At 33.1% G+C, this 12,323-nt stretch overlaps 4 protein-coding genes across 4 annotated transcripts; all 4 read right to left on the bottom strand.

Moving 5' to 3' along the window:
• Window positions 1–100: 100 nt before the first annotated feature.
• On the bottom strand, window positions 101–1,876 carry LOC105633293 (desmethyl-deoxy-podophyllotoxin synthase-like). The gene is made up of 2 exons (XM_089723660.1): window positions 962–1,876; window positions 101–822 (listed from the first exon to the last, which is right to left on the bottom strand). The coding sequence occupies exons 1-2, from the start codon at window positions 1,850–1,852 to the stop codon at window positions 199–201; spliced, it is 1,515 nt and encodes a 504-aa protein (XP_089579786.1). The 5' UTR covers window positions 1,853–1,876; the 3' UTR covers window positions 101–198.
• A 1,316-nt stretch (window positions 1,877–3,192) lies between these two features.
• On the bottom strand, window positions 3,193–5,099 carry LOC105633294 (desmethyl-deoxy-podophyllotoxin synthase). The gene is made up of 2 exons (XM_012215865.4): window positions 4,138–5,099; window positions 3,193–4,039 (listed from the first exon to the last, which is right to left on the bottom strand). The coding sequence occupies exons 1-2, from the start codon at window positions 5,062–5,064 to the stop codon at window positions 3,416–3,418; spliced, it is 1,551 nt and encodes a 516-aa protein (XP_012071255.3). The 5' UTR covers window positions 5,065–5,099; the 3' UTR covers window positions 3,193–3,415.
• A 508-nt stretch (window positions 5,100–5,607) lies between these two features.
• On the bottom strand, window positions 5,608–7,501 carry LOC105633070 (desmethyl-deoxy-podophyllotoxin synthase). The gene is made up of 2 exons (XM_012215597.4): window positions 6,503–7,501; window positions 5,608–6,376 (listed from the first exon to the last, which is right to left on the bottom strand). Exons 1-2 carry the CDS (start codon window positions 7,421–7,423, stop codon window positions 5,753–5,755), a joined length of 1,545 nt encoding a protein of 514 aa, XP_012070987.1. The 5' UTR covers window positions 7,424–7,501; the 3' UTR covers window positions 5,608–5,752.
• Window positions 7,502–9,129: 1,628 nt separating this feature from the next.
• Window positions 9,130–10,661, bottom strand: LOC105633071 (serine acetyltransferase 1, chloroplastic). The gene has a single exon (XM_012215598.4). The coding sequence runs from the start codon at window positions 10,557–10,559 to the stop codon at window positions 9,390–9,392; it is 1,170 nt and encodes a 389-aa protein (XP_012070988.1). The 5' UTR covers window positions 10,560–10,661; the 3' UTR covers window positions 9,130–9,389.
• Window positions 10,662–12,323: the final 1,662 nt, after the last annotated feature.

Consider the following 12,323-nt stretch of genomic DNA (forward strand, 5'->3'; position numbering starts at 1 on the left):
ACGTAACTGGAATTTTTACTTTCTCATGTGTATTCTAAACATAAAATTAACTCATACAAGGATTTAAAAAAAAAAAAAAAAAAAAAGTAACTCATGTTCAAAACGACAATATAATTTAATAATAATTATTATTCGAACGACATATAATACATAAGCTTAAAATGCGAACTCACAGCTAATTTCACAAATATAAAGATTTTACATAACACGGGAATGGCAGCAAGGGATGGGAATGACATAGAGGGCATTGCTTCTTTTTACAGTAACACTTAACGATTCTGTCATATCCAGATTTTCAGGGTTCACGCCAGATGGAAGTTTCCAATCAAAATGGTATAATAAATGAGCAAGTGGAAGTTCAACGTTAGCCATGCCAAATGATATTCCAGGACACATTCTTCTTCCAGCACCAAATGGGATAAATTCAAAATGTGCACCTTTGTAATCAATCGAATTATCTAAAAATCTTTCTGGATTGAATTTCTCAGGTTCTCTCCAATATTCGGGATTTCTTCCGATAGCCCAAGCATTCACAATAACTCTAGTCTTTTCAGGTATATCGTATCCGTTAACGATGCAGTGTTCTCTGCATTCTCTTGGAACTAATAATGGAACAGGAGGATGTAGTCTCAAAGTTTCTTTTATAACCAATTTTAAGTAGTTGAGTTCGTTGAGACTTGCTTCATCCACGTCCCCTTTTGCTTCAAAGACTAGTCTCACCTCTGCTTGTGCCTTTTCCATCACTTCTGGATTTTTCATCATTTCTGACATTGCCCATTCTATTGGTGTAGAAGATGTATCACTGCCCGCAATAAACATGTCCTGAAATACATTTCGTAATTAACTTGAGTAAATCAAAAAAATAAGGCTGACCAAAATGAAAGAGAGCTAAAATTAGTTTTAACGACAACTATTATATGTACGTGGGAAAACCTATAAAGAAAAAAGAAAGAGAGCTAACCAAAATGACGGCTTTGATGTTCTCCGTGCTCAAAGAGAAGTCGAGGTCTCCTTTCTCCAAAAGATTCAGAAGGACGTCGACAAGATCTTCTTCTTCACCTTCTGCAACAATTTTTCCAGCTTGCTTTCTAGCTCTATGCTCATCAACCACGTCTTGGATTATCTTGTCTACCTCTGAATGAAGTCTTTTTATTATAGGCAACCCAATACTCATTCTTTGAAGCAATTTATTAGAAGGGTATAAATCAACAAGATTAAAACCAGTAGTCGCTTCAGTTAATTTCCTTATAGTTGGCACAAATACTTCTTCTCCTTTACATACTTTACCAAAAACCGCTCTCGAAATAATACTAAACATTAAAGTTTCAATCATTCGGCTCAGGTTTATTGCAGATCCAGCGCTAGAAGCAATCGAGCTTATTAATTTTGATACTTCTTCTTCTCTTATTGATCTGAACGACTGCACACGATTAACACTTAGCAACTCTGTCGTGCAAATCTTTCGTAATTGTCTCCAATAGTCTCCATATGGAGAAAAAGCGATATCTGTTCCATCATAAGTTGATTTAAAAGCAGAAGGGATAAAAGGTCTATCAGCGAAAATTATATCATGGGTTTTCATAATTTCTTTTGCCATTTCTGCAGAAGAAATTACAATATTAGAATTTTCCCCGAGTTGCAGGTGAAAAATAGGGCCGAATTTCTTAGCTAGGTTGGTTAAAGAGTGATGAGGTGGTGCACCAAATAAATGGTGGAAGCCGCCGATTAAAGGTAGGCTCGACGGCCCTGGTGGAAGATTTAGAGACTTGGATTTTTTAGGTAATAACTTGAACAAGAAAATTATAAAGATTAAGAAAGTGAAAACAAATGGAAAGGAGAGTTGGTTTTCCATGGCAAAGTTAAAATAGAGAGTGATAAAAAGATTTGTTGGATTTGATAATAGCTAACAACATATATATAGAGAGAGAGCTGCGTCAGGATGGAGCTCTGTACTATTCATTAAGATACACATTATTTAAATATTTCTTTTTTTGAATTACAAAATCTCAATGATAGCCATTAAATTAAGACTGAGTTTTATGATAAAAAAAAAAAAAAAAAAGACAAAATCAGTTCATCTTATAGTTAATATTTAACTCTTCTAATCTTATAGTCCAAATAATCCACACCATTAATAAAATGAAAGTCAATTAATGCAATTACATTAGTAGCACATTTGACTAACCAATTTTTAATTCTCACTTCTACAACAACTACTCTTGCTTGATAGAAGCAACATATATAATATTTAACTCTTCTAATTTGTTGCCATCTGGTCTTGTTTCTAATATTTTTCTTCTTCAGGTTCAAATAATCCACAACAATAATAAAATGAAAGTCAATTAATGCAATTGAATTAGTAGCACAATTGACTAGCCAATTTTTAATTTCTCACTTGCACAGCAAGTATTCTTGCTTGATAAAAAACGACGGTGGAATGCATAATTTTCCTTCTGAATTTTCCTCAAATTGTCATTTGTGTCTCTCAACTTTATGAGAGACCGCTTGTGTCCTTTAAATTTCATTTTTTGTAGCTTGTGCCCCTTGACACCTGGAAAAAGAATTATGCGAACTCAAACGTAAATAAAAGCGTGAACCCCTTAAATTTTGTCCAGCGTGGCAAAAACGACATCGTTTTATATTCTTAAAATTATTCCAACTTCATCTCTCATCCTCTCTCTCAATTTCTCTCGCTATCTCGCTCTTCTTCTCTCAGTTTCTCTCTCTATTTTTCTCCTTCTCATTCTCTTAACAAATCTATCTTCTTCTTCTTCTTCTTCTTCTTCTTCTTCAAAATCAAACCCACCTTTTCTAATGATTTTATGGTTAATGAAATCAAAACTACTAACATGAGTTTGTATGATTTTTTTTCAATTTTTATTTTTTTTTTCTTGATATGATTTTGGATATTCAATTTTTATTTTTATTTTCAATTTTTTTCAATCGAAACTACCAAACTATTCTCTTTTTCTCTTTCTTGTTATTTTTTGTACATGTGGAAACCAACGTGGCAGATAATTTGATGACAAATCAACTGCTTATGACATGTTAACACGTGTGTATTTCATGCAAAATCTTCAATTTGCTTAGGGGCATAAAAGTTACAAAGACTTCAATTCAAGCGGCACAAGCGGTCCTCCGCAAAGTTGACTAGCAAAAATAGCAATTTAAGGAAGGATAGTTCGGAGAAATTATTCATTCAGCCAAAAAACAATATATAGCACTTTCTTTGCTTACAATTACCACTAGGGTGATGTTTGGTTGGGGGTAAGTAGATTAATAAAGTGCAACTTTCCAAAAAGTGCATAAAGTGTTTGTGTTTGGTTTGCGTTATCAATTCTAAACAGTAATTATTACGCCACAGGGAGAAACTATAAGAGTTTCTCCATTTGATGACATGACTTCGTTGCAATTTTTATGCTACAAGGACAGAAGGGAACGTAATAGGAATTAAATTCAAATCGTTTTTTCTCCTAACTGCAATCCCAGAGGCCTCTGTCATTTCTAGATTTTCCGGGTTTATTTCACCAGGGAGTTTCCAATCAAAATGGTACAACAAATTTGCAAGCGGAAGCTCAACATTTGCTATACCAAATAATATTCCTGGACATATCCTCCTTCCAGCACCAAATGGGATAAATTCAAAATTAGAACCCTTGTAATCTATTGAATTATCAAGAAATCTCTCTGGATTGAATCTTTCAGGCTCTTTCCAATAATTCGGATCCCTTCCAATGGCCCAGACATTGATAAGCACTCTAGATTTTACTGGAATGAAATAACCATTAATCTCACAAAGCTCACTATTTTCCCTTGGAACGAGCAAAGGCACAGGAGGGTGTAATCTTAGAGTCTCTTTAACAATTAACTTCAAGTAATTTAATTCACAAACACCTTCTTCATCAACATACCCTTTGTTCTTAAAGACTTGCCTCAACTCAGCCTGTGCCTTTTTCATCACACTTGTATTTTTCAGCAGCTCCGACATTGCCCATTCTACAGTTGTAGATGAAGTCTCACTTCCAGCAATAAACAAATCCTTAAACAGAAAAATCATATTAATTAGTTTACGACTAAAAGAATCGATGTCCATGAAACATGAACAATTAAACTAGGAAACAAGAAAAAGATTCTAACCAGGATGACTGCTTTGATGTTATTGGTTGTTAAAGCAAATCCAAGGTCCCCTTGTTCTTGAATATTCAGAAGAACATCTACAAGATCATCAGCCTCACCTTTACTACCTGGCTTGGCTCTTGCTTTACTAGCTCTATGTTCATTGATGATGTTCTCAAGTATCTTATCTGCTTCTTGATGCAATCTTTCCACTCTAGATTTCATTCCATTAATTCTATTCAGCAATTTAATAGAAGGGAACAAATCAGCTATACTAAAACCACCTCCAACCTCTATAATTTCCTCAACAAGTGGTATAAATGCTTCTTGTTCTTTTCGAATCTTACCAAATGCTGCTCTTGAAGTGATACTATAAGTCAAAGAAAATAACATTCTACTGAGGTTGATCAAAGAATCTGAACTGGAAGAAATGCGTCGCACAATGTTTGATACTTCTTCCTCTCTGATTGATTTGAATGATTGTACGCGTTTAGCACTTAATAGCTCCAATACACAAATTTTCCTTAGCTGTCTCCAATACTCTCCATAGGGTGAAAACACGATGCTCGTAGCATTGTAAGAGATGATATTCGCAGCAAGAATAGAAGGTCTATTAGAAAAGACTATATCATGAGCTCTCATAACTTCTTTAGCAATTTCTGCCGAAGTAACAACGATTGTTGTAACTTCACCAAGCTGAAGATGCATAAGAGGACCATATTTCTTGGCCAAGTTTTGCAGGCGATGATGGGGTAAAGAGCCAACCAAATTATGTATATTTCCTATTATAGGCAGCTTCAGTGGCCCTGGAGGTAAATTTAACAACTTCTTGCTTTCTGATATCTTCCTTATTTTTAATGCCATAAAGATGAAGAGAAAGAAAGTTAAAAGGAAAGGAAGGGAAAGGATTTGGAGCTCCATTTTTATGTCAATTTGATGAAATTGCATCTCAATATCCAGTTTTTGTTGTTGTTGTATATGCAACCTTTTTCTTTTTTCTTTTGTTTGACTTCTTGTTTGATAAGATTTTAGTAAGCATTTCTTTCACTAATTATTTGGATTTTGCAATCTACTGTGACATAATTGATTATGACATGATTTATATATGTATTAGAATATCTCTGCTTACTTGGACTTGCGACTTTGAAGCATATTATAATTAAAATGAGCAACCAAATATGACCATTGACTGCAATTATATTCTACTATGCTGATAGAGTGTACTGTCTGCAAGGCAGAAATGATATCAATTAACGGTTGACTGACTGCAAAACAAAGAAAGATGATTCATATCTGGGTTAAATTTCTCTGCTTTGTGGAATTTGGTTTTGAAAGCTTATTATATAACAGCAACCAGATATGACCACCGACTGTGCCAAGGTTGACTGTCTTTTACTCAAAATTCATATCTGTGTGCTAGAAAACAATTGGCAATTTCCTTGGAAAATATTTGTACTCGATCAATATTATATGTTACTCCTACCTTGCATATTTCCATGAGTAATGCAATTTTATTCTGCAAAATTCGAAAATTGCACAGAAGCTACTAGTATGTGGATAACTACAGTACAATTATACATGTATTAGCTGATAAAAGATGAACATCAAAGGCTATTTTCTTATTTAGTGACTTCAATCAAGAAGCTGAAGACGGTGTATATGGATTTGGAATCAAGTGTAGATCATTTTTCCTTCTAACTGTGGCGCCGAAACTCTCAATCATATCTAAAGTTTCTGCCTTCAATCCACTAGGAAGTTCCCAATCAAAATGGTATAGAAGCTGTGCTAATGGTAGCTCAACGTTAGCTATACCAAATAGTATGCCAGGACACATCCTTCTTCCAGCACCAAATGGGATAAATTCAAAATTATTCCCTTTATAATCAATTGAACTATCAAGAAATCTCTCAGGATAGAATGTCTCAGCTTCAGTCCAATGATTTGGATCCCTTCCTATCGCCCACGCATTCACTATTACTTTGGATTTTTCTGGTATATCATAGCCATTAATCTCACATTTCTCTGTAGATTCTCTTGGAAGCAGCAAAGGAGCAGGAGGGTGTAATCGCAAAGTTTCTTTAATAACTAATTTCAAGTACTTCGATTCTTGAAGATCAGTTTCCTCAACATTTCCCTTTTTATCGAACAATTTTCTCACCTCTTCTTGTGCCTTGTACATAACTCTTGGATTCCTCAGCATTTCGGACATCGCCCATTCTACTGTTGTTGATGATGTCTCACTACCCGCAACGAAAATATCCTGAAATAGAATTATAACACAAGTAAGCATATCTATAAACAGAAATCACCTGAGCTTTGGCTCAAAATCCCTGAACAAAATTACGAGCTTTAACCTAATTAATTAACCGAAAAGAAAAACACTAACCAGGATGACTGCCTTGATATTATCAGTCGTCAACGGAAATTCAAGATTTCCATGCTCTTGAAGCCTCAAAAGAACATCAACAAGATCATCATCTTGGCCTTCGCCACCAACCTTTCCTGTTTTATTCTTTGCTCTATGATCATCAATAATATTTCCAATCACCCTATCAGCTTCTTTTTGCAGCCTAATGAGTCTAGACCTCATTCCACTAATCGAATGAAGAAACTTAACAGAAGGAAACAAATCTGCAAGACTAAATCCTCCTGCTACTTCTGTAATTTCCTCAACAATTGGTATAAATTCCTCTTGATCTTCACATTTCTCGCCAAAAGTTGCTCGCGCAGCAATCCCATAAGTTAAAGAAAACAATTTCCTACTAAAATTGAATGCCTTTCCTGAAGAAGAAGAAATTGCAGTAATCAAGTTTGATACTTCTTCTTCTCTAATAAACCTAAATGACTGCACGCGTTTTGCGCTTAGCAATTCGAGTATGCAGATTTTTCGCAGCTGTCTCCAGTAATCTGCATATGGTGAAAAAGCAATGTCTGTGAAGTTATAACTTATAATACTTGCAGCTAAAAGAAAAGGTCTTTGAGCAAAGACAATATCATGAGTCTTCATCACTTCTTTTGCAGCTTCAGGAGAAGAGATAACTATATTAGAAACTTCACCAAGCTGAAGATGCATAATGCCTCCATGTTTTTTTGCCAAGTCTCTTAGGCAATGATGGGGTAGAGAGCCAATAAGTTGGTGAATGTTTCCAATAATTGGTAGCTTTCTTGGTCCTGGTGGAAGATTTTTTGTTGCTTCTTTGGTTTTTGATTTTCTCCACATTTTCAGTACCATAAAAATGAAGAAAAAAGAAGTGAATAGAATTGGTAAGGATAGGAATTGCTGCAAATCCATTTTGAAAATGGACATGTATAGAAATGCTTCACATCCTCATATATATGTATATATATATATATATATAGAGAGAGAGAGAGAGAGAACAGCCTTTCTTGACTTCCTTTATTGATGATATGAGCATGACCAGCTACAGAAATTGAAGCTTGAAAACTATGGATGGAAATTAAGTGTAATAGTACATTTTGTAGTTATTTTTATGAGCCCTTTCTTCGCTTCTGTCTTTTTTTGACTAATATATTTAGTTTGTTGGACGTATATGATTTTATCATTTTCTATCATAAAATAATTTGAAAAAAACAGAAAACTATTTTCTATCAAAGTTTATTTTCCATTGTCTTTCCTAATCTCATTTTTTAATGCAAGAAAAATATAAATTATGATTAATTAAAGGATTAAAGATGAGGAATATTCTCATAATTTTAATTAATCCTGTGCGGCTATATTTCTTTGGTTTATTACTTCTTCCTTCTTTCAAGTTCCAACCGACTAAAGAAATATGGCTGCACAGGACCCATGACCAAGTCAACCCTTAATATTTTTTTAAAAAATTTTTTGAACATTGATCTCATTAAAATGGGTCCCAGCCCAAGTCTAAAAAGCCCATAAACTTTATATTTGTATTCCAGTTTCTCTCAGTCTAAAAAGCCCATGAACATTAAAATTGTTCACTACTAGAGTTGCTCTTGACCCAGGACCCGCCGGCTGAGCTCAATCCTAAAATGTGCCTCTTAATTAGGTTGGCTTCATTATGAGATAGCTTGCAACAATAATTAGAGAATTATACTTGTCTAAATCGGATTCATTACCCACGTGTTATTTTTTTTTATGCATCGGTCAAAAATATTCTTATTTTAATAAAAATTTTTATTTTTATTGATTTGGTCCATATTTGAAACTATAGACTCCATCTAGATAAATTAATCTCATAATTACAAAGTAATTCCTAGATATGCTCACACTGTTGTATTGGCACGTGACAACTTTATTTGCATTCCCTACAAGTTCCTTATACAGGTATCTTCTCATAGCTCTAACTAAATGAAAAAAATTTATCTTCTCGTAGCTCTAACTAAATGAAAAAAATTTATCTAGTCTGATCATGACCTCAATTATGGACCAAATAAATGAAATAAAAAATTTTCTAAACAGCGTTCCTTCTTTATCTTTTTTTTTTTTTTTTTTCCAAAGATATAATCAGAAATACCCTCTTTCAATTGAATTTCATCGAGTCAATCCATAAACAGTGCCATTTACTTTGTCCAGGTATTCAACTTCAAGAATTGAGTTTATTTGTTTAGCACTGCGAGAGATTACTTTTCATATAGCACGTGAAAATTTGCTCAAATTTAAATAAGTGAGAGAACACAAATATGATATATTACTGATACACAATATGATTCGCATTTTTGTCATCTTATCTGCAATTATATCAAATCCCTTCCTTAATCTTCATTAAAATTTTTAAAAGCTTTCTTTGGAACACCATCCTTAAATAATTGTTTTATCATTTAACTTCAAAGTTATAATCCTGAGATAAAGCTGGCTGGCCATTTGCAGCAAAAGATGGGGCTGACCAGTAGCTGCATCTATAGAACAAATTGAAAAATTCAATGCTATGGTTCACACTACGCATTATCTATCTCACCCCACACAAATGGCAGAAAGTAAATCAACATCAACAAGCAAGCCTTAGAGCCAAGCTAGTTGGAGTCGACAAATTGAGCGATAACAGCATTAATTTCATTTTGTTTATGAGTACAGCACAGAAGTAGTATTACAATACTCGCTCAAGGCAAATACATATATAACTAGGTAAGATTAGAACAGAGCTCTGCTCCGTTTCCTCTGTTTGCTCTGTTTTCTAGTAGGAGAACTTCAGTTCTCACAACATAAATGAAAAAGTTGAGAACTTTCAAAAGACAAATACCCACCAAAAAAAGAAAAGGCATAAAAGGAACTCTGAATAAGAATTTTCTCTTTAAATAACATAATCAGACCAGTCATTTATATGTGAAGTATGATCCATAGTAAAACTAGGCATTTTGTCAAGCTTAACTGGATTTTCTTTTCCTCCAATCAATCTGGCTGGGTTTCCAACTGCAGTAGTCCTAGGCGGTACATCCTTCAACACGACTGAACCAGCCCCAATTTTTGCCCCCTCACCAATCTTTATATTACCCAAAATACAAGTCCCTGCCCCAATCAAAACACCATCACCAATTTTTGGATGCCTATCTCCACCAATCTTACCAGTACCTCCTAATGTCACATTATGCAAGATTGACACATTGTTACCAATTACTGCTGTTTCTCCAACAACTAATCCAGTTGCATGATCGAACAAAATCCCTTGCCCAATTTTTGCTCCTGGATGGATATCAACTGCAAATGCCTCAGATACTCTGTTTTGTATTAACAGAGCCAAGACCTTTCTACCTTGTGTCCATAAGGTATGTGCTATTCTATGAGCTTGACATGCCAAAAATCCTTTGAAACTTAAAAAACAGTGAACATAACTTATGCAAGCTGGGTCTCTTTCTCTTACAGCTCTTAAATCTTCCTTTACAGCACTAATTATGTCTTTATTTTGTTCAAGAACCCCACTAAAAATATCAAACAGAGTACTACTAGGAAGGGTAGAATTACTTAGCTTTATTGAGAGATGACTTGCCAATGCTCTTTCTAATGATTTCTGAGAAAAAATGGAGGTGAAGTAATAGCTTGATAAAATTGGTTCTTGCTCCACATCTAATCTGGCTTCTTCGTGCATTTTAAGCCATGGATCTTCTTTAATCTCGCTTTCCGGTTCTACATCTTCAACAAGCGAACGTGAGTGCACAGTTTTTATTTGATTCTTGCAAATGGGTTTGCATGAAATGCTGTCGGAGAAACTGGGTCGAAAAAATTTTACATAGTTGTAAGCACTATCGTCAGTTTTAGACCTGTTTGGATCGCGAGAAAGTTGAGAGGTGTCTGTTCTGGGCTTGTCAACACAAGCAGCCATGGGATTACTTTCTAGATGCTTTGGTAGGGAGCAAATCGGAGAAGAAGAAGAAAGAGGATTCTGAGATATGAAACTTCTGCGGAGACTGAGAGAAAAAGGAGAAGAAGAAGCTTTATATAGAGGTGTAAGGACCGGAATTTTCATGGAAAATGAGATTTTCTAGGGAAAATTTTTAGTGGATATCGGATAACTAAAGAATAATAAGATATGGATTTTTGTTCACGCAATCGTGTTTGCTTGCATCTTCACATATATATATAATTTTTGATTTGATACGAGTGTAAAAAGCAGCCTTGTCAAAGTTTTGGTGTTCTATCTCACACGCAATATTTCCTCGTAAAAATTTAATTGAAATTTTTATATTTTATACATTTTACACACAAAACAAACACTCGATATCTACCACAAAAACGTATAATAATTGAAGTGCACATGATCACAGTGCCTCTCCCACCATTAGATTTTTTTTAATTTATTATGTATAAATATAAATAACAATACAAAATACTAAAATAAATATTTCAAATTGTGTTATATGAATTGTTAATTTAACAAATCTAACTATATATATCAAAATTGTTAAAAACTGTTGGTTTTCGCTTAATTCAATTTATATATAAAAAATTAAAAGAAATTAACGGTTCTATAATTAATTTATTTAATATATAAATATAATTAAGACAAATTAACTAAATATATTGCAAGCAATTGAAAAAGGAAAGCAAAGCAATTTGGGTAAAGGAGAAAGTCACTTTCATTGGATGAATTTGGCAATACATGCAAGAAAGAAAGTATTGTAACAAATTCTTAGTGTAAAGGTTACAAACTACAATTTAAAATAAATTTTAACAAATTTTTTTTTTAAAATCACCGGTAACCAGACTCTATTATCAATGACCATTTAATTAGCTCAAAATTTAGTCACAGTTAAAACTCATCACTCTTCCCTATAAGTGCATTTTATGGAAATTAAACCTTTTAGAGCTCTTCCACATTTCCAACCTGCATTGTCAACTAACCACGTTCTTTACGCTTCTATTTCCATAGGGGGTAACTATCATTGGTTTAAGCTAGGGCTTAACTGATATTTAATTGAAACAATTAACTTAAAACAAATTTAAAACATAAAAGTTAGATTTTTGTAATTGTTTTATCATATTTTATATAAAAAAATAAGCAAAACATTAAGTTTTTTACTCTTAAATTAAACGGTGGTGCTAATTTGATGTTTTTATTTTTTTTTATTTTTTGGATCTTTATATATTTTTTATTATTTTAAATATAAACACTTAATTTCTTTTTAAAACTTTTCGGTTGTTATTTTTTAAAAATGAGAAACTTAATCTTAAATCATTTATTATTTTTAATAAAATAAAAGCCCATAAAAGGGTACAGCGCTCCCTGTCAAATTTTATAATTACTTTATAATCAAAATTTTAACTCGAATTCTTTAATTAAAAAAAATATTTATAATCATATCTTAATATTCTTCATCGATAATTGATAAATTATTCGTATTTATTTCTTTCCCTAAATGACTCGTTCTCCCACGTTAACTATATTTCATAGGCACACACGTCTTGTCTAGTTGCCTAAGTCCTTAAGTTTATTAAATTGGATTTCAATGTAACAAGAAAAATAAAAAATAAAAGGGCTCAATAAAAAATTGCAAAATTGAAAATTTTAGAAATTGATTTTAAATTGTATAAAAGATGCTGGAGAGAAGTTTTTCTTTTTTTTTTTTTTTTTTTTGTCTCTTATAAAGAAATTAGGAAAAATACAAGAAAAGAAAAGAAAATAGTACTGGCATAGTAATTTGGATTTCCTTGGTATTTAATTAGTTGTTTAACATGATTTTAGAAGCTAATATGTTTCTTGTCGCTGCGTGACGAACAGTGATGGGAAAAT

The sequence above is a fragment of the Jatropha curcas genome, chromosome 7 (assembly GCF_041381405.1).
Source record: "Jatropha curcas cultivar XTBG-Jc1 chromosome 7, XTBG_Jcur_1.0, whole genome shotgun sequence".
Lineage (NCBI taxonomy): Eukaryota > Viridiplantae > Streptophyta > Magnoliopsida > Malpighiales > Euphorbiaceae > Jatropha > Jatropha curcas.

Coding starts and splice junctions, on each gene's coding strand:
- LOC105633294 (XM_012215865.4), bottom strand. CDS start 5,064: ATGCAATTTCATCAAATTGACATAAAAATGGAGCTCCAAATCCTTTCC. Junction 4,040..4,137: donor ACATCAAAGCAGTCATCCTG/GTTAGAATCTTT, acceptor TTTCTGTTTAAG/GATTTGTTTATTGCTGGAAG.
- LOC105633293 (XM_089723660.1), bottom strand. CDS start 1,852: ATGGAAAACCAACTCTCCTTTCCATTTGTTTTCACTTTCTTAATCTTT. Junction 823..961: donor ACATCAAAGCCGTCATTTTG/GTTAGCTCTCTT, acceptor AATGTATTTCAG/GACATGTTTATTGCGGGCAG.
- LOC105633071 (XM_012215598.4), bottom strand. CDS start 10,559: ATGAAAATTCCGGTCCTTACACCTCTATATAAAGCTTCTTCTTCTCCT.
- LOC105633070 (XM_012215597.4), bottom strand. CDS start 7,423: ATGTCCATTTTCAAAATGGATTTGCAGCAATTCCTATCCTTACCAATT. Junction 6,377..6,502: donor ATATCAAGGCAGTCATCCTG/GTTAGTGTTTTT, acceptor ATTCTATTTCAG/GATATTTTCGTTGCGGGTAG.